The sequence below is a fragment of the Amphiura filiformis genome, chromosome 20 (assembly GCF_039555335.1).
Source record: "Amphiura filiformis chromosome 20, Afil_fr2py, whole genome shotgun sequence".
Taxonomy (NCBI): domain Eukaryota; kingdom Metazoa; phylum Echinodermata; class Ophiuroidea; order Amphilepidida; family Amphiuridae; genus Amphiura; species Amphiura filiformis.
Genome location: NC_092647.1, coordinates 48525037 through 48544491, shown reverse-complemented (window position 1 = coordinate 48544491; position 19455 = coordinate 48525037). Strand labels below are relative to the sequence as shown.

Genomic DNA, 19455 nt, shown 5'->3' with positions numbered 1-19455 from the left:
AGTCTTCGAGAAAAGAGGCGTACAGACAAACAAACAAACAAATAATGTGTTCTTGACATTTTTCAGTAGGCTTTTTGACCTCAGATGACCTCTGGTGACCCGGGATGACCCCAAAATGACATTCCCAAATTCGGCTCTAAATGTTGACTGTACCCACCAAGTGTCATGCCCATACGACAGTTTTTAGTAATTTGACCTCAGATGACCCCTGGATGAGCCCAAAATGACCTTTCAAAATTTGGTTCTAAATGTTGACTGTACCCACCAAGTTTCATGCCCATACGACAGTTTTTTGGAATTTGACCTCAGATGACCCCTGGGTGAGCTACGATGACCCCCAAAATGACCTTCCAAACATTTGGTGCTAATTTGACCTCAGATGACCCCTGGGTGACCCCGGTGACTTGGCAGATGTTTCACTGAATTAGTGCAATTTTTGGGTGCTTTCGTTTTTCAATAATTACTCTTTTTCTACATGTCTACTACAATTCAAGTTCAATAAATGTCATCGTTAGCACACACTTTGCATATCCTGCAAGTTTCACTGCTGAAAAGTACATCGTTTGTCTGCTTTTTTGGTGAAACTAACACACATCGACAAAGTGAAACTGTGGCCTGCGGGCTTTCGGCCCAAACCAACCACACAAAAAAATTACTAGTATACAAAATGATATATTCTAAAATATTTTAATTCAAATGACAGGATCTTACATAAACTGTACAAATATTCTCCTCACTTATAAATAGCTACCATTCTATTTTACATGATTCCAATGGTTTTATATAGAAATTTATTTAGCGTTAAGTCTTTACATACAAATAAATTACTTTATTTCAGTTTTGAATACGGTATTGTTTTTTATGTAAATTGACATTATTCGTTGTTTTTTTACGCAGTATTAGTAAGTTTTAAACTTATTACAAACGTTTTATGACGCTTTTAAATGTTTATGATACACTTTGTAAAAATGAAGGATAATTAAAATATGCATGTCTTCGTAAACTAATATGAAGGTCATTATATAAACCTGTATCTATTCTACAAAACTGACAAATGTATTTATAAGAAACACAAGAATATTAATTATTAGCAAGATAGCCACTTTATTGTGATATTACAATAATAGTTGTTGATACAATGCCATAGCCTGTACCGTTTATTTTGCATCTCTCGTTCACACCTCGGCACACTTACACACGCACCCCCCACATACAACTGAGTTTATTACCAGGCTATTATCCCCATTCCGCTTTATACATGCACGATACAATTTTCCTGTACAGGGTGTCCCAAAATGATTAGTATATATACATCCGTGTGAATGTTTTCATGCATGGAAGTCTGAATTTTGATTTGAACCACAGAGGAGGACCCATTTGTACTTTAAACATAAGATTGCAAGAATTAGACAATAAATTTCCAACTTTTGGGAGCTTTTGGGACCTGACTTGAAAATGTTATGGTTGCGTAATAACGGTAATAATCATTCGGAGACACCCAGTATATAAAGTATTTTTATACGCTTTATATTATATGTATACTAGTAATGTACTCGTTTGTGACGTTTACAGATATTCTAGTCCAAGTAAAAATACGTGATCCCCAAATTCCATTGGGTGAAGGAAGGTTTTGATCATTTTTTTTAAATATTCAAATAACTAATTACGGATTAAGACAGGAGGAAACCGGAAATCCCGAAGGAAACCTGCGAAAGCGAGCATGGATGCCCGACATGGATCAAAGGCGCACATAGGCCTATCGAGGGTTGAGAACCAGAAAGCCGCAACTCACAAAGGTATCATTTGTGAGTTAAGGCTTTCTGGCTGTCAACCCTCGATGGGCGCGTTTGCACCGGGGTTTGGACCCGGGACTCAGTGGTGCAAGGCGAGGGAACAACCGCTGCGCCAACTCGCCCTCCCAAACTACCATTTACATATTGTGTAGATACCTTATACAGAAAAACCACGAACAAAATCAGTCTTATACAAATATGACTTTTCCCTTTTCCTTTTTAAACTTGTGTATTTCATTTACTGTTTCCACAAACCAGTATTTTTCAACAACATGTCGAGATTGGGCAGATTGTCATTTCAACACTACCAGCCCGGTCCGACTGCCTGATCAGGAAGTACTGCCGAATCAGGCAGTATGGTATCCCACAATGCAATGCTCTATTTCAAATAGAGCATCTTTTAATATACCGTTATTTCTTGGTTTAGAGTAAAGAAGTAGGTAAAATATATGAAATTATCAATGAATGTACAATTAATAGTAATTTTTCATCAATTTTAGTTAAAATAAAGTTAATTTGCATATCTAAATCAAATTTTTAAAAAACCGTTAGAAATTGTTTTGTTATTTAAATTATTTTTCTCCCGGTGGAATTTTTTTTCGCCCGGTGAAAAATTGTCAACTTACATGTAGCTCATGTGTGTCAAAGTAAAATATCCCCCGATGTTTTATAAAATCACCATGAACAATTTAGTCCTTAGTCTGTCGAATTCGGAAGGGTTACCAAAGCCTGTGTTGCCTAACTCGGCAACATGCTGCCTGAATCGGCAGTACTTCCTGATCAGGCAGTCGGACCGGACTGACTACTGGGTTATTTCAGTTGAAATACATACACGCCCTAGACCTTAATCTTCATACAGGGAGTGTGAATTTCATATGGGGTTACCTAAATTCCAACATTTTATTTCTAAGTTTTTTACATTCTTAATATTAGTGACAAAACTTTGGATTTAAAAATATTTCCTTTAACTTAAAACTTAGAAGATTACAGTTTTAAATCTATTAAGGGACTGAGGACCAATTTGCATATTTCCTCCTAATCATTGCTCAACAGTGAAACTGAAAATATTTCATCATAGTTTGCTTATTCCCGTCGAATAAAAGCCACCGTTTTTCATGGGCTTATATTTGTTTAAGTCCTAAAAGGTTTGTCAATTTGTTAGCATAAAAATAAATCTTTAGGAATTGAAAATAAAACTTTGGAATTTAGAGATATAGCTTTATCAAATATCTTTACAGCATCCCATTTTTTAAAGTGCGAACAATTTACTCATGCAGGTCTATCTGGACATGATGATTTGAAGGAAAAAAAACACCCAGCAAACATGGTCCGAACATTTTTATGGACAAACCTACCGAAGCTACTTATCAATCACTCCCTTGTTCTATGGTAAATACATTATTATCATGGCCTCCCAGATTTTTCTCAAGTTTCTTGTCATCTTCTGTTTTTTCTCTGAGGCTTAATATCTTGCCGTTACCCAGGTCAATGTCTTCATTAATTAAGAGCTTCTGATGATAATTTTTAATCATGTTTTTCAATTCGGCTATTTCAATTGTTTCAGATTGATTCTTTTTGTCTAAAGTGAGGACCATGGCCAGTTCATCGTCAACATCCCAGATAGCAAAGTCCTTATCCAAGGGAAGTTTTGTCGCTTGTGCGTGTTCCCCGGCATGATCTATCATGCGAGTCAACTTGTCACTGGAAATGCTCTCATCCCTCAAAACGATCCATAAACGATATGATTGCAATGCCAGAACAAGGAGATTTTTGGTCATAAAGAATATCAAGCTTTGTTGGTCGTCAATGTCATGTACAAAACTTCCTAATAGATACAAACGAAAGAAAAAGAATGGGGCCTCCTGCATGCCCATATTCATGAGTATTGTTCGCGCTTCGGGATTTTGTAACAAATTCATTAGCTTACCAGGTTGACCTGACTTTGAGTCGTCAATTTTGCGTTTTTGCATGCGTTTCTTCATGTGATAATACCCGATAAAGAGATCGAGGTTAAAGGTGAACTGAAAAAGACTCAGAGTGGTAAGAAGAAGGACAAGAATAGATTTTCCTGTGTTACACGATATCTCATCTACAAGAAGACCCGTCGTAAGAAAGTCCAGTATATCCAGTGCCATACCAATGAACGCAAACAACATGTCAGACAATTTCTCGCGTGTCATTCCCCCTCTCGGTAGAAACCATCGGCCAAGCACCAGAAGAACAACTAATGTTTGCTCATATGCCAAAAGTGCACGTTCGAACTGCTCTGTCAATGGCTGGAATTCAAAAAGAAATAAGAGACTATGCATTATTATGACCTTTGACCTCGGTTGACCTCGGATTCTATTTTGCACATTCCCCTCGTATTGGGGATTCCGCCCAGAAAGTTTGAGCCGATCGGCTATTTGGAGGGCATAGTCATTCCGAAGTGCAAAGCAATATGATTAGATTTTCACAATGCCCGATGCAAAGTTATCAACCTCAACCAAGACATATAACCATCACTTAATGGCACCCCATTCTTGAAAACTGAGGGGGGAATTCAATGCACATACAAACACCCATACAACATTTTCCTATTTATAGTAAGACTGGATATAAGACCACACAGTTGTTCAGTTGAATTTGTCATGTCAGAAAACATATAACTAGACACCAAAATCATAAAAATTGAACAATCTCAACCGTTTTAGTAAAAAAAAATGCACCTAGCCGAGAGTGCGTTGACCTTTGTCACGACTAGCTTCGTAACCAAAGGTTGCATATAGGGCAAACTATACCTTTTTGAATTTCTTATTACCAGGTGATTGATTTGGTATACTTTTGAAAAGAATTGGGAAAATTTATAATGTTGACCCCTGTTTGACCTTAGTTGACCCCTACCAAAAATGCCTGACACTTTCAAGAGGGCAGCCCAAGCCAAACTTGTTCAGTACACTTCAGGCATGCCACACTTTCAAACCTTTGTTCTAAGATTTAGTCACGAAACATTAGCGCAGATCCTCTACTCAGTCTGCCGCCTGGACAACCAATTCTTTAGAAATGCTTAGTCGCTCTAAAAGTCGATCGATACATGTAAAAATCAGCACAATTCAGAGATACACCTTTTGCTATGAAATTAATTTTTGTCGGTCAAATATAAAGCAATATTTTTTTTCTTCAGTAATGTCAGTTAAAAACTTGGTGCTTGGATATACATTTTTTAAAATCCTGGTGTTAAAATTAAGCATCAAATTGTGTCTTTTAGTGTGATATTTTTGATTTTTATAGGCCTTGAATTCGCCTGCGAGCTTTTTACGGAATTCATGTTTTAGCGTCTCAAACTAACATAGTTTGCTAAAGAAAGATATTTCCCACCTCTGTAAAGCACATCGTGTGGGTCTATATGTTATAGTTTTGTCAGAATTTCCGTTTTTGTTTTACCCTTTTTCCATTCATGCTCAGAAAATGTCAAACTAAGTAAAAGTAGGCAATGGTGAGTACTTTTATCTCGAGAGCAACCAGCAGAAATAGTCGATATTTCCTTTGTTGTTATCCAGGTCAATTTTTTTCATTGAAAGCAAATTGCCCGACCAGCGATTAAATCCCCAATTGGGTGTTCTGGTTAAACATGATCAGTAGGAGCGCTATAGGTCTGGGAATTTCTTTGCTATATTGAAGTTCTGGCAACACTATAGCCATGCCGGTATTCCTATTAAACCCAGGGATACAATGCTAGTACTAGCCTTTAGATTTCACGTGTTGATTTAGAAATTTTTTCAGCCGACAGTGAAAGATGGTGAAATCAAAACGGAAATTCTGACAAAACTATGATATATAGCTCACGGTGATGTGCTTTAGAAAGTTGGGGAAAATCCTTCATTAGCGAACTATATTACTTTGAAAAGCTAAAAGGTTGATCCAAGAAAAAGCTCGCGGGCCGAGCTGAAGCCTATAAAAATCGAATATCTTACACTAAATGACTGAATTTCAGGCCTAAGTTTAACACCAGGATTTTAAAAAAATCAGTATCAAGCATTATAGTTTTTCCAGCCATTTACTGAAAAAATGAAAATTATTGCTTTTCATTTGGCTGAGAAAAAATTTTTACACTGAAAAGGTGTAACTCAAAATTTTGCTCATTTCAACACCAATTTCGATCGTTTGTATTGCCTCATTAAATGACTGAGTGAGCCTTGCAGAACAAAAGAATCGGTTGTGCAGGTAGCTGACTGTACTATCTCTATAAACTTACATGTAGCTTTGATTCACCGCAAACTTGGTCAAAACAAGTTTTCTGTTCGCCAAAACAAGTCAATTGATCATCTGTATAATCTTCGCAATCCTCCAGCTGTAATTCACGTATGTTTATCTTCACCGATTCCAAGATACCCAGTTGTGGTAAAGAGCCAATCAATAGAATTAACATAATTGGAGAGAGTCTGAAAATATTATATAAATGAATTATATTAAGGGCTGGGGTATGAACGTTTGAACAGTATTTATTGTGGGACATTAGAACACATCAGACATATCGAATTGCATTCTGAATACGAAGAATGTCATTCTGATATCAACTAATTTTGATTTTTTGAAATTCGCAATTTAAGTCACATTATATGGCAAATCATTAAAATTTGGTATTTTTTATATTTAATAGTACTCGAAGTAATCTTTGTAAATGTGATGATTTATACTTAAAGTGTATGTAGGTGGGATGAAAAGCTGACGATCAATTGAAAATGTTGACCTTTCGTATTGAAGATATGGATTTTTTTCCCAAAACACCAAAACAAATTAGGTCTTTTTGGGAAAAAAATCCATATCTTCAATATGAAAGATCAAAATTTTCAATTGACCGTCGGCTTTTCCTCCCTGATACATACACTTTAAGAATATGTCATTAGATTTATATAATTTACTTCGAGGACTGTTATATATCAAAAATTTGAAAAATATCAAATTTTTATAATTTGTCATAAAATTTGTATTATATCGTGATTTTCAAAAATGAAAATTATTTGATATCAGAAAGACATGCTTCGTATTCAGAATGCAATTCGATAGGTCTGAGTGCTCTCATGTCCCACAAAAATACTGTCGAAACGCAATAAACGCTCATTTTAGATCCCTTAATAGTACACAAAAAACAGCAATAATTATAATCAAACAAGAAATAAAAAAAGGTTTTTACTGGGTCAAGCAGTCAGAACCACAGGCCCGATCATGTGGAACTCCCTAAACGAAATAGTCAAAGAAGCTAAATCATTGGAAAACCTTCAACAAAAATACAAATTGCATCTTTTCTCATTTAAAAAATTAATTCTTGGAGCAAGTTTTACGTGTATTGTGTGATAGTCTCTCATTTTGCTTTTCTGTTTCCTGTCTTATAAAAGGAGTTGTCAATGCTGGCCTAGACTTCTCCGTAGTCCACTTGCCAATTTTGCATACTACGTACTCTGGCTATTGCTTACTTGCTTGCTTATGTCGACTCTTGTAGTCGGACTCCCATAATGGCTCTCCAAACTGCTCTGTCAAGCATACAATTCTTGATGTCTGGGCCAGTTAATCCTGTATCATCTGCCAACATCTTGATATAATCCTTCTTGGGTGCACCTCTTGTTCGCTTTCCATGTTTGGGCTGCCACATAAGAACACGTGAAGCCGCTTCCTCTTCGCTTCTTGCACAGTGCCCTGCAAACTTTAACCTTCTAATCCTGAGCCTCTCAGAGATTGGTAACAGATTCCCATATAGTTCTTTGTTGGTGGTGTGAGTTTGCCATGAGATATCTAGTGCCTTCCGCAAGAGACGGGTATAGCAGCCATCCATAGCTTTTCTCATTTTGGTTGTTATTGTCCATGTTTCAGCGCCATATGTTAGTACCGATTCTACAGTGGTGGTAAACAACTTGATCTTTAGATCTCTTGGTAGATTACTTTTCCAGATCTTGTCCATGCTGTTGCATGCTTTCCAAGCAAGTGCCTTTCTGATGTTGAAGTCCTTCTCACTACTGGCAGTCCATGCACCTAGATATTTGAAGTCTTGTACTATCTCCAATTCGCTTCCGTCCAGTGTTTTTATTAAAGACGGAGTTTCCTTGTACAGCATTGCCTTGGTCTTCTTGGCATTCATTCCTAGTCCCACCTTCTGTGCAGCAGCTTCAACAAGATGTAGCAGTTCTTGCGCGTCTTTGAGGTTGTCAGCTAGAAGAGCAATATCGTCTGCAAAATCCAGGTCTGTGATTGTGCGTGGGCCTATTCGCCTACTTTTCCTGGGCTCCAGAGTAAAGCCAAGTCGCTCTTCATTGCCTTCCATAGCCTTCCTTAGAACATAATCAAGGACTACGATAAAGAGGAATGGTGCCAGAGTGTCTCCCTGCAGAACTCCTGCTTGGATCTCAAAATCCTTAGTGACACCATCAGGTGATGTGACATGAGCTATTGTATGATGGTACATGCATCCTATGGCAGCCACTAGCCTCTCTGGGACTCCATATGCTCTCATTATGTCAAGCATTTTCCCACGGTGGATGGTATCAAATGCCTTCTTGAAATCGATGAATATTACTGCTGCATTGAGATTGTTGTTCTTGACTTCCTCAATTATCCTCCTTAGAGCAAGTATTTGTGACACCGTAGATCTCCCAGGTCGAAAACCATTTTGGTTGAATCTCAGGACCGGGTCAAGGTAAGGGCGAATCCTATTGAGTAGCAGCCTGTTGAATGTTTTAGCTACGATGGATGACAAACATATTCCCCTGTAGTTCTTCCTTCTCTTAAATCTCCACTTTTGGGGATTGGTATGAGGTTGAGAATTGACCACTGGTCAGGTTTCTTTCCATTCATCAATGCCTCATTGCAGAAGTTGAGGACTATGTCATCAAGGTTGCAGCGTTTTAGTACTTCAGGTGGAATCCCATCCTCACCGGTGCTTTTCCTTCTGAAATGTCTTTTTGGCAGTGTCATATTCAACCTGGTCAAAAGCATCAGTTCGCATGTTGAACTCTTCGTATACTTGATCTATGGCTTCATACTCATCGGTTACATCTGGTGGGTCTCCAAGTAGTTGCTGGAAGTGTTGGAACCAAGCATTCAGTCTTTCGCCTTGCGTGTCCCCTTTTATTTGACCTTTTTAGCAGATTTACGCCCACTAACTTCATTGATGAGGTCCCAGGCTGCCTTATGCTGGCAGTTGATGTTACAATTTTCCACCTCCTTGATCTTTCTTTTTAGGATTTGTTCATTTGCCTCTTCATAAACCTTTCTCAGATGATTCTTCTTAGACTGTAGTTCTGATCTTGATATGCTTGAAACTTCTTGGCTGTCCACAAGTTGCGCTTGCTGTAGTTCTCTCCTCGCTTCTTCAATCCTGGGATCATGCCAGATTGCTTCCTTAGGGCGCTTCCTAGCTTTTGGAATTAGCTCCTCCGCAATATCTTTGTTGGCCTGGATAAAGCATTCATACACTGCTGTAACATTATCATCACAGTTCTTCCTTAGTGCACTGAATTGGTTCTGCACCTTAATAGTGTAGCGCTCCTGAAGCTCATCATCATGTACTAGTTGTCTCCAGTCATACTTAACTTTCCTTGGTGGAGTTTTACCACTAGCTCTTAGACTAAGGCGTATTTTGGCTGTCACTATGCGGTGGTCTGACCCTATGCTAGCAAAGGAGTTGTAGGCACAGGAGTTGGTAACACTATTTCTCCACTTTCTGCGTACCAGGATGTAATCTATCTGTACCTTAAATCCAGATGGTAAGCTACACGTCCAGAGTCGTGGTTCCTTCTTCCTAAAACAAACATTTGTGATAACAAGATCATTTTCCAGGGCTAGGTTGTGAAGCATTTCACCATTTCTGTTGGTGGTTTCGTGATATGGAAAGTTGTAGTATTCCTTGCCAACACGACCATTGAAGTCTCCCATAACGATCAGAAAGTTGTGGGCTGGAACTTGTCGTATCGTTCTGTCTAGTAGCTGGAAGTGTTGTTCTGCATCTCTTTCCTCAGACACGTTTGTAGGACAGTAGGTGACAATAACTGTAGTCCTTGGATTGCCAGCAAAGGTCATGCACAATATTCTTGGTGACACAGAGTTACAAAATAGAAATGCTCTCTTAGCTTTTGGGCTTAACAGTAGTCCGACTCCTCCAATGGATACTCCGCCAGTATTTCTCCAAGCAGAGGATGAGACGAGTTGATATCCATCGTAAAGATCCTGATGCCTGATTTCCTCGTCTTGGTGCACAATTCGGTGTTCCTGTATTCCAACAATGTCTTGGTTGTATAACTTGGCTAGACCACATATTTCCTCTTGAAGATGCATACTACTCATTGTTCTTGTGTTGAGAGTAGAAATGTACAACGACTTCTTACATTTAAGGAGTTTTGACTTACTTACTTTACTTAACTCACTTACTCCTCCTCTATCCGTGTTCACCCCTCCTTTCGGCTTTAAGGTGACCACTTCATGAATATCAGCAGGTGATACAGATTCGGAGCTAGGTGATGCTTTGGTAGGGGCTTTAACCCTAGTGCTTTTGGTTGTAGCCATTATTGTTAGTCTTTCAGTTGCTGTAGGTACTGTTGATGGTCGCAACTCCTATCAACAGGTGTCCTGTGGCCGTTGAGAATGAAAGTTGTGCTTCTTTCTTCATCCGCCCTCTGCACTTGTTACTTTTGTCTCCAACCAAAAGCGCCAAGTTGTTGCTCAGGTCTCAGGACTCCCTGATTTTGTTCACTGGCTGTACGATGAATTACCTTCAAAGCACCCTCTTGCCGTTGTTGAGATTAGATCCCAAATCCGCCTAAGGTAGTGGACTACCTTAGCTATTTAACCCATAGCTGGGACAAGCGTTGGTGAGCACCAGAGCGTATCCACACGCCGGTGGGTCATGCATACTGCACCTCTAGGGCCGCTTGTTGCTCGAGATCCCCTCATGTCTGCCTGGTATCGCAAGATGCCAGTTGCCCGGTAGTGACCGCTGGGAGGCCATGAGGAGTCTTGAGTAAGGAGAGGCTATGTACTGGCAGGAGAAGACTTACATAATTTGCTTCCCTTTTCGCCTTGCGGCTAGCCAGCGGCAAGTTGGGTTGATCCGCAGTATAGAAGCGTTTCAAGCAAGCAAAAAAAGAGAAGCGAGGAGATTGATAGAAGAGAAGCTAGGAGAACGCTAGTAGGGTAGAAAGCTAAGAATGAAGGATAGGGAAACAGCAGCTAACTACATCTACAACTACAACTATGTGCACTAGACGCATCACCTACCCCTGTGACATATGTCACCCACCACCCACTCTGGCTATTACATTTAAGCATAAAACTCTGATTTATATTGATTTGTGTGCAACTGATAGATTTTCACACCTGTATCTGATCTTTTCAGTCACCGCACTCCCTCTGTTTTTTAGCTTCCCAAGTGGACTACTGACTTTGCCTTGCGGTTACGATTCTTAACACGGGACTCTATGGAGAGTAGGCCAATTTCTGGCCTAACTAACATTGGCCATGATGTAATGCATCTTTAAATGGATCTGCCTTGTGATTGGTCGCCCATATCTCGCAATGTTTTAAATCTTCCGGGCTCGCGCCATTACCATTAACTACGCCGCGGTTTGGGTAAAGATCATCTTTGCAGGAAAGCAGCCCCTCTATGTTGGCTCATTCTACCGACCAACAAATTCTGACCCAAATCCTCTTATAAACTTGGATGAGGCAGTGAAAAAACTAACTGGGAGACGGACGCTTCCGAACATTATATTAGCTGGTGATTTTAACATGCCAGATGTTAATTGGAAAGACAACTCAATAGCTAAGAACCCACAGTATGGGAAGCAAGTGAATCAATTGCTGCTCAACTTGGCCAATGACAACATGCTTTCGCAGATGCAGCACATTCCAACACGTGGGAAAAACATCCTTGATCTGGTATTCACCACCTTACCGGACCAAATACAACAAATTGAAACTGTTCCAGGGATGTCAGACCATGATGCTGTCACGGTGCAACTGGACACAACTGTCAAATATAGCCGTAAGAAACCTCGTAAAGTATATGTTTACAAGAAAGCTGATATGAATGGACTGTGTGAAGAAATGGAGAACTATAAAGACCAGTTCCTCCAATCAAAACCGATGGAAGGAGATGTGGAGACAAATTGGAACTCCTTCAAAGAAAAGATCTTCCAAGCTATGGACGAGTTCATACCTCAAAAGCAGCTATCGTCGTGGAACGACATCCCATGGATGAATGCTGCAAACAAAAGACTAATCCGGAAAAGAAAAGACTATGGAAGAAAGCAAAGAAACATAATACCGAGAAGACCTGGCAAGACTTTCGCGATATGCGCAAAGCAGTAAAGAAAAGCTTAAAGAAAGACTATGAAGAATATGTGAGTGGCATCCTGGAGGACACGATGACTGAATCGCAGAAAAATTCTGGCAATTCATCAACAGTCAGAAGAAAGACAGTGGGGGCATACCCACTTTGAAGACTGACTCTGGCCTAGCTACCACCAGCGCTCAAAAGGCAGATGCATTGAACAGTCAATATCAATCAGTGTTCACCAAGGAAGACACCACAACCATACCTGATAAAGGAAGTAGCCCATACCCTTCAATGTCAAACATCATCTTCAGTACAGATGGTATTGAGAAACTCTTAAGTAAGCTGAAACCCAGAAAGGCATGTGGACCCGACTTGATTCCAATTCGAGTGCTTAAGGAGACGGCGGCCCAGATTGCTCCGATCCTGCAAGTTATCTTCACACAATCATATGTGACTGGAACCTTGCCACAAGATTGGTTGACTGCTAACATCGTTGCAATTTACAAGAAGGGTAGTAAGAACTTACCAATCAACTACCGACCTGTTTCTCTGACATGTGTTGTAACTAAGCTCATGGAGCACATCATTTATCACTGCATCATGGAACATATCGATGAACACCAAATACTCTCTTCGTATCAACACGGATTTCGACAACAACATTCCACGGAATCACAGTTAATCAACACGATCGAGGAAATCACAAGATCTTTTGACAGTGGTTCTCAGACAGATGTCTTGGTCCTCGACTTTTCCAAGGCATTTGATACGGTGGCCCATCAGCGCCTGCTTGGAAAGATTGGATACTATGGGATAAGGGATAACACCAGTGGATGGATTAGAACATGGCTCACCACACGGACACAGAGGGTAGTAGTTGATGGGGAAGCGTCGCACACAGTTAGTGTTGACTCAGGGGTACCGCAGGGTACAGTTCTGGGACCCTTGATGTTTCTGCTATTCATCAACGATATAGGTGACAACATTGATTCAACCATTAAGTTGTTTGCAGATGATTGTTTACTACTCAGAACAATCAAGACACCCAATGACACAGTTTCACTGCAAAAGACCTTGACAGTTTGAACACATGGACAAAGGACTGGCAGATGGATTTCAACTCCAAGAAATGCTACACTCTTAGGATTCACAGGAAAAAACACCCTATCATCCATAATTACCACCTTGGAGGGGACGCTCTTTCTACTGTGCCCAGTCAAGCCTATCTCGGTGTTGAAATTCACGAAAAGCTCAGTTGGAAATCTCACATCAATGCCACTGCAGCCAAAGCCGGAAGGACACTGGGATTTTTGAGGAGAAACCTTGGAAAATGTGCACAATCCGTGAAACACCAGGCCTACATTTCTTTGGTAAGATCGCAATTAGAATACGCCTCCACTATCTGGGACCCATACAGACAAAACCAAATAGATCAACTTGAGCAGATTCAACGCAGGGCAATTCGTTTCATATGCGGAAACTACCAACGTGAGGCCAGCGTCACCACCATGAGATTAGATCTGGGAATCCCCACCTTGGAAGAGAGACGCAGGCAAGCCCGCTTGACCACATTCTACAAGGCAATCAACAACCAAATAGCCATACCAATTCCAGACTACATCAAACCAAGACAACGCTCAACTCGCCAACAACATCAGCAGAGGTTCATGCGGCTTGGTTCTAGCTCAGACAACTACAGGCAAAGCTTCTTCCCAAGAACTCTGCGTGACTGGGATGCGCTCCCCACTAACATCATTGAACTGCCTACAGTAGAGCAGTTCAAGGGAGCCATCAACGCCTAAGTCATCTAGGAGCCACCCTTTTTACTTGCACCGTTGTATATATGAGAGCACATCGCACAAGTGTCCAAAGTTTGAGACACCACACACATCCCTCGTTTAGTTGCTGAACAGGCGTCAACGAGTATTTTCGTAGAAGTAGAAGTAGAAGCGTACACAATTATCTGTGGTATTTGCGGCGCTTTTGTGTTGACGCGAAAGTTAATCTCTCATCAAACATCTAGCGCGTCTTGTACTATACCATGCTTAGTAGGCCTACTTGTGGTTGATGGACTGATAAACAAGTATGCTTGACAGTGTGTTCAGAGAGTAAAGTCCAGAGGGTAAAGTTCTGCTTAAAATTCAAAGTCCATAGTCGGATTTTCGGGGTTCGCTATCAATAAACTGGTAGATTCCAAAATCAGAATTGTTCAGTATTAAAGTGAGCCATTATAATTATGCAAGATAATGTTGCATTCAATTACTTTTATTGTCAATCATCTGATATTTTTTTAACTCTTTATGACCATTTTACTATTGAATACTTTAATTTTAATAAACATCAGTATAATTTTGAGTTCAACGAAATGGGTTCATCATGACTAATAATAACATATTTTTAATAAAATTCGACTATGGCATAGTCTAATGCTGGCCTTATTGGCTTTTCGATCATTCCCTCATAATATATACATGTTTTACAATGCATTTATCTTATAGATTTATCATGTGTGATACGGGTAATAAAATGCTCAGTATAGGCTTGAAAGAATACTAGTAACTAAAGTACAATGTATGAGGAGTTATGTATAAGTTCTAGAACCTGATTGTTCCACTTACCGTGTCCATTCCCCGCGTTTGTGGCAGCAAAGTGTGACGCAGGATTCTATAAGTATAGCCACTAATGCCAAGATACAAAACACAATAGCAGCAATGAAGTATGAACCCCCATGGAAAATCTTGTCACCAGTTTCTCCACCGTAGCCGGAATCAGGGTCTAAGGTAAGACTAAAAAGAAGGAAAAAAGAGAGTCTTGTTGTTCCCAATTTTTTTTATGTGGTATAGACCTTATTTGTTCTGGTCCGGACAGAAACCAATTAACCCTATAACATGTATACTATATAGATTGAAAGAAAGCACTTTGCTTTGAGCGGGGCTTTATCATGTTTATACATGGTAGTTTCGTACAGACTTTAAAAAATAAAAAACTATATAAAAATACATGCTTACACGCTAATTATTATGGCTTTAACTTTAGGCCTTTATAATCAAACGGATATTTTCTCACCATATTGTTCTTTAATTGGTTGTGATTATAATTGAAGTTGGTATAGGGCCTACAGCGCCTTTCACATGTGCACATGTATACCAAAGCACCGTTACATTTATTCCGCTGTCGTTAGGCTGCGTTCACATAGAAGTATACTATTCGGGTATACGGTGCACGTTTTGCAGGTGCACGCGTATAGCTCATGATCGAGCAAGGCAATTTCATAGTACCGGGTCACATAAGGCTACGATCAGATAGAAGTATACTATTCGGGTATACGGTGCACGTTTAGCAGGTGCACGCGTAGGCCTATAGCTTATCGGGCAATGTAATTTCATAGTACCGGGTCACATAAGGCACTATTCGAAAAGGCCGTATACCATGTATACATGCGTATAGTATAGTATAGTATAGTATAGTGGGAATCGTACGTGCTCGATTTTAGTGCAGCGTATACCGTCCTAATTTTAAAACTAAACCATATGTGGGTAAATTCATTTTTTTTGTAATAGATGCACTATCTAATTCTGCACATTATGACACCTCATTCAATGCAATGTGACCTCCAGAAGTAAAGTTACAAGCATTTGATTAGACGAAGAAAATGTATACTCGCTATTAGCTATACGAAATACGCTCATCTGACCAGGCTGAGTTCACATAGTATACTCCTATATGAACTCAGCCTGATCGAATGAGCGTATTTCATATAGCGAATACCGTATACCGTATACTTCTATGTGAACTCAGCCTTAGACATGTTAGAATATGTCAGCTGCCATACAATGCCCAAGGCATGCCCATACCTTTGGGCAGCGCTCAATGGACAATATGCATAACAGCTCCCCATTTCACTCCTGGGTAAGGGGCTGTGCAATAATTATGAGCCCTGGGGAGGGTAAAATTGGGGGGCAAAAATTTTTGGCGAGCCAAAAGGGGGGAAAGCAATTTTGGCAAGCTGAGAGGGGGGGCACACATTCATGGGGCGCCTTTTTAATACAACGCTCTAAAGGCTTAGGAAAACAGAACGGAAACGCTTAAAGCCTTAATGTACGATCTTTTTAAATTTTTAGATTTTTCTTTTTTCTTCTAAAATGATAATATGCAATCATTATGAAAGTTCCCAATACATTTGGACGCGAAAAACATTGGGAATTTGCAAAGAAACAACATCATAAACTTCACCTCTATCACTCGAAACATCTCGCACTATTTGGAATTAGGACAGCGAGTGCGGCCTCAGAGTTAGTCTCCTACGCGGCCAGTTTGGTTGCGCTCCCTCCACATGTGCAAGGAGCGTAACCAAGCTAGTTTTGTACGAGACTACGGTTTGCGATCGTGGCCGACATATTAATCTAAAATTATGACTTTATGTCGGACCAACAGAAAATCGTCCCGTTTTACTACAAATAGGACGAATTTGACAGTTTGCTCATAGATTTAAGTTAGAACATGTGTAAGTATTACAAATATGCCAAAAAAATCGGTTTTGAAAAAAATAAAGGTAAATTCTGAAAAAAGATCGCGTACATTATGACTTTAAATATGCAAATTTTCCTGCTCGCTGCGCTCGCAACAGGTATAGGCCTATAGACCATTTAAGGTTTGTAAATTGGGATCCCAAAAATTTGGCATGCGCAAGGGGGGGCACAGATTTTTGGCAGGCCAAAACAGGGCGGAAAGCGCTTATTTTGCAGGCCGAGAGGGGGGGCAAGCGATTTTTGGCGAGCCGTTTGGAAATTTTACTTTGACATAATTATTGCACAGCCCCTAAAGAGAGGCAAGTAAGGTAAAGCGCCTTGCCCAAGAGAACAAAACGATGGCACCACCGGGATTTGAACTCACAATCCACCGATTACAAAACAGAGCCCGTACCGCTGCGCCGCAGTCTTGGTTTGGATTTTGTTTATTACAGTAGGCCTAGTCACATTGTCGTTCTTATAGCTTTTATACTTACACATATACGACAATAGTAAATATCAGACATGCGAAGATGTAGCCAAAAAAAAGAAATCGAGCAAATATCCCTTTCATGACCAGTTTGCATCGCGTCCAACTCCTGCAGCAACAGTGACACGTCTGCTCGCTTTCGTCCGTACTACACATGACGTACTGATACCAAGATTACACGGAACAATAAATTAAGCTGCAACAAAACATGATAATTATTGGTTGTTTATTTATCGGTATTACTGCTCAATAAGGGTTGGGTTAATTAAAACAATGGAATCATCCACCACTAAATTTGCAACAGAAACCATTTAATCACCATTCATTTCAGAAAAGTATAAGAACATATTAAAAGTCCCCAAAGTCCAATAGGCCTACCTAATTTGCGCTTTTTTTTCTTCTTGTTGGAATGAAAAGCCGACGACGATCAATTGAAAATGTTGTATTGAAGATATGGATTTGTTCTCAAAACACCAAATTTGAGGTCTTTTGGGGGAAAATGTATATCTTCAATATGAAAGGTCAACATTTTCAATTGATCGTCCAGCTTTTTATCCCAGCTACATACACTTTAAGATTTAGAAAATTTACTTCGAGGACTGTTAAATATCAAACATTTAAAAAATATCAAATTTTAATAATTTGTCATAAAATTTGTATTGTATCTCGGAATTTCAAAGAAATCAATATTATTTCATATCAGAAGGACGTTCTTCGTATTCAGAATGCAATTCGATATGTCTGGTGTACTCTCATCTCCCACTGATTCCTTGAGACTCCATTCCAGAAAAGTGTTTTCAAATTTTTTTATGTTGGCCTTGTTATTTCAGATATTGACCATATAGGGCATCAAAATGAACTTTTTAAAATTCACAAACGCCAATCTGTACGAAATGATGCCTAAAAACAGAAATAGACCAAAATATAAATATCGTCATTTTACCTCAAAATGAACATTGAAATAATGGCCGTTGAAGTTTAAAGTGGTCATATTTTGCACTTTGATCAAAGCTCACAGGTGAATGCGACAAACTCTCGTTTTTCTACATCACATTACGTGAACATCGGGTAAATCTACAGCCTCTTGAGAAGTTTGAACGAAATCTATTCATAACTATATTTAAATCGGACGAAAGAACTTGGAAACAAATCCCAATATTTTATCAGCTGAAACCATAGATTATCAAGGTCTATGCTAAAACGGAGCCATTTGACCACTAGGCTTTGTTGCGCGTGTGCCCCGCTGGTACAACAAGGATTTTCTTTCCTTTTGTGAACACTATCACTAGTGAAATAGTGACATAAAATCCATAAGGAATTGCGCAGTCATAGCTACGTTTTTCTTAATGAGTGAAGAACGGTGTATATTATTATATAGACGTACACACGAAATTAAACGAAACAATTATGAATTTTATTGACAAATAACGAATTTGTTTTCAACAAAGTCAGCGCTGGAACATAATTCGAATTACACATGTGAAATGTCATGACATATAAATTAATTAACAACTAATAAGGCCTAATAAGTATACGCTGCATCAAACACACACTTGAACGTTTTGCTCTAGGAAACAAAAAATATGATAAGTCTTGAAGAAACAAAACTTATTAATAATTTCAATAAGAGAGACTTCTTTCTATACCTGTCTAATCAACCTGTCAACTGCTATATCCACACACTTAGGGCTTTCTTCCAGATGCTGAATCGACGGGCGCGGTCCTGTAGTTTCAAATGCTACCAACTCTCAATTATTGTGATCGGCTAGACGAAGCTTTACGAACTGACAAATTCGTCGTCACTCCTTAGTTTATATATGTTATTATTCCCAGGGTATCATTTAAACAGGTAGATAGTTTTGTTTTGATACTTTTTCCGCGAAGATATGTCAAACATGTAGGCCTGCGTTTCGTTTTCCATTGTCATATGTCATAAACTTGAATATTGGAGGAATCATGGCTCATTAATCCATTGTTAGGCCAATGTCATATGACAACTAGAAGACCAAAAGATTTCATTTTCCTTTTCTTTGTTATTTTTTTTGCGCTTTGCAACGATCTAGGCAAATGCTTCATCTAAACGGCGTGGCTTAATATTTAAACAGGTTTTCTTGTACTTTCACATTAATATAATTCTGTACACCCACGACATAGCCCTTAACAAAGTCTACACGGCCATAATTTGGCAAAACAATGATCTTGAAAGTAAATGCCTAGCGTTTTCATGAAAATGGCTTTGAACTTCCAATATAACTGTGTTTATTTTGTATTTAAAAGAAATAAGCACCGATCAGCCATGTTCTGTGTGTTTTTTCAAATAAGTTTCAAGAATTTTCGCCAGCCCATTCAGGAGCTGGTACC

General features: G+C 39.3%; 1 protein-coding gene across 1 annotated transcript; it reads right to left on the bottom strand.

The window, feature by feature from the left end:
• Positions 1-655: 655 nt before the first annotated feature.
• On the bottom strand, positions 656-18854 carry LOC140141888 (transmembrane protein 26-like). The gene is made up of 5 exons (XM_072163757.1): positions 18741-18854; positions 17102-17290; positions 14715-14882; positions 6028-6214; positions 656-4069 (listed from the first exon to the last, which is right to left on the bottom strand). Exons 2-5 carry the CDS (start codon positions 17248-17250, stop codon positions 3161-3163), a joined length of 1413 nt encoding a protein of 470 aa, XP_072019858.1. The 5' UTR covers positions 17251-17290; positions 18741-18854; the 3' UTR covers positions 656-3160.
• Between the last annotated feature and the right edge of the window lie 601 nt (positions 18855-19455).

Bases quoted from the DNA above. Each gene is read 5' to 3' on its own strand.
- LOC140141888 (XM_072163757.1), bottom strand. From the start codon at position 17,250: ATGTGTAGTACGGACGAAAGCGAGCAGACGTGTCACTGTTGCTGCAGG. The intron at 14,883-17,101 runs GTAAGTATAAAA...CCTTCTTTTTAG, and splicing joins TTTACTATTGTCGTATATGT to TCTTACCTTAGACCCTGATT. The intron at 4,070-6,027 runs GTAAGTTTATAG...TTTGAATTCCAG, and splicing joins GCGGTGAATCAAAGCTACAT to CCATTGACAGAGCAGTTCGA.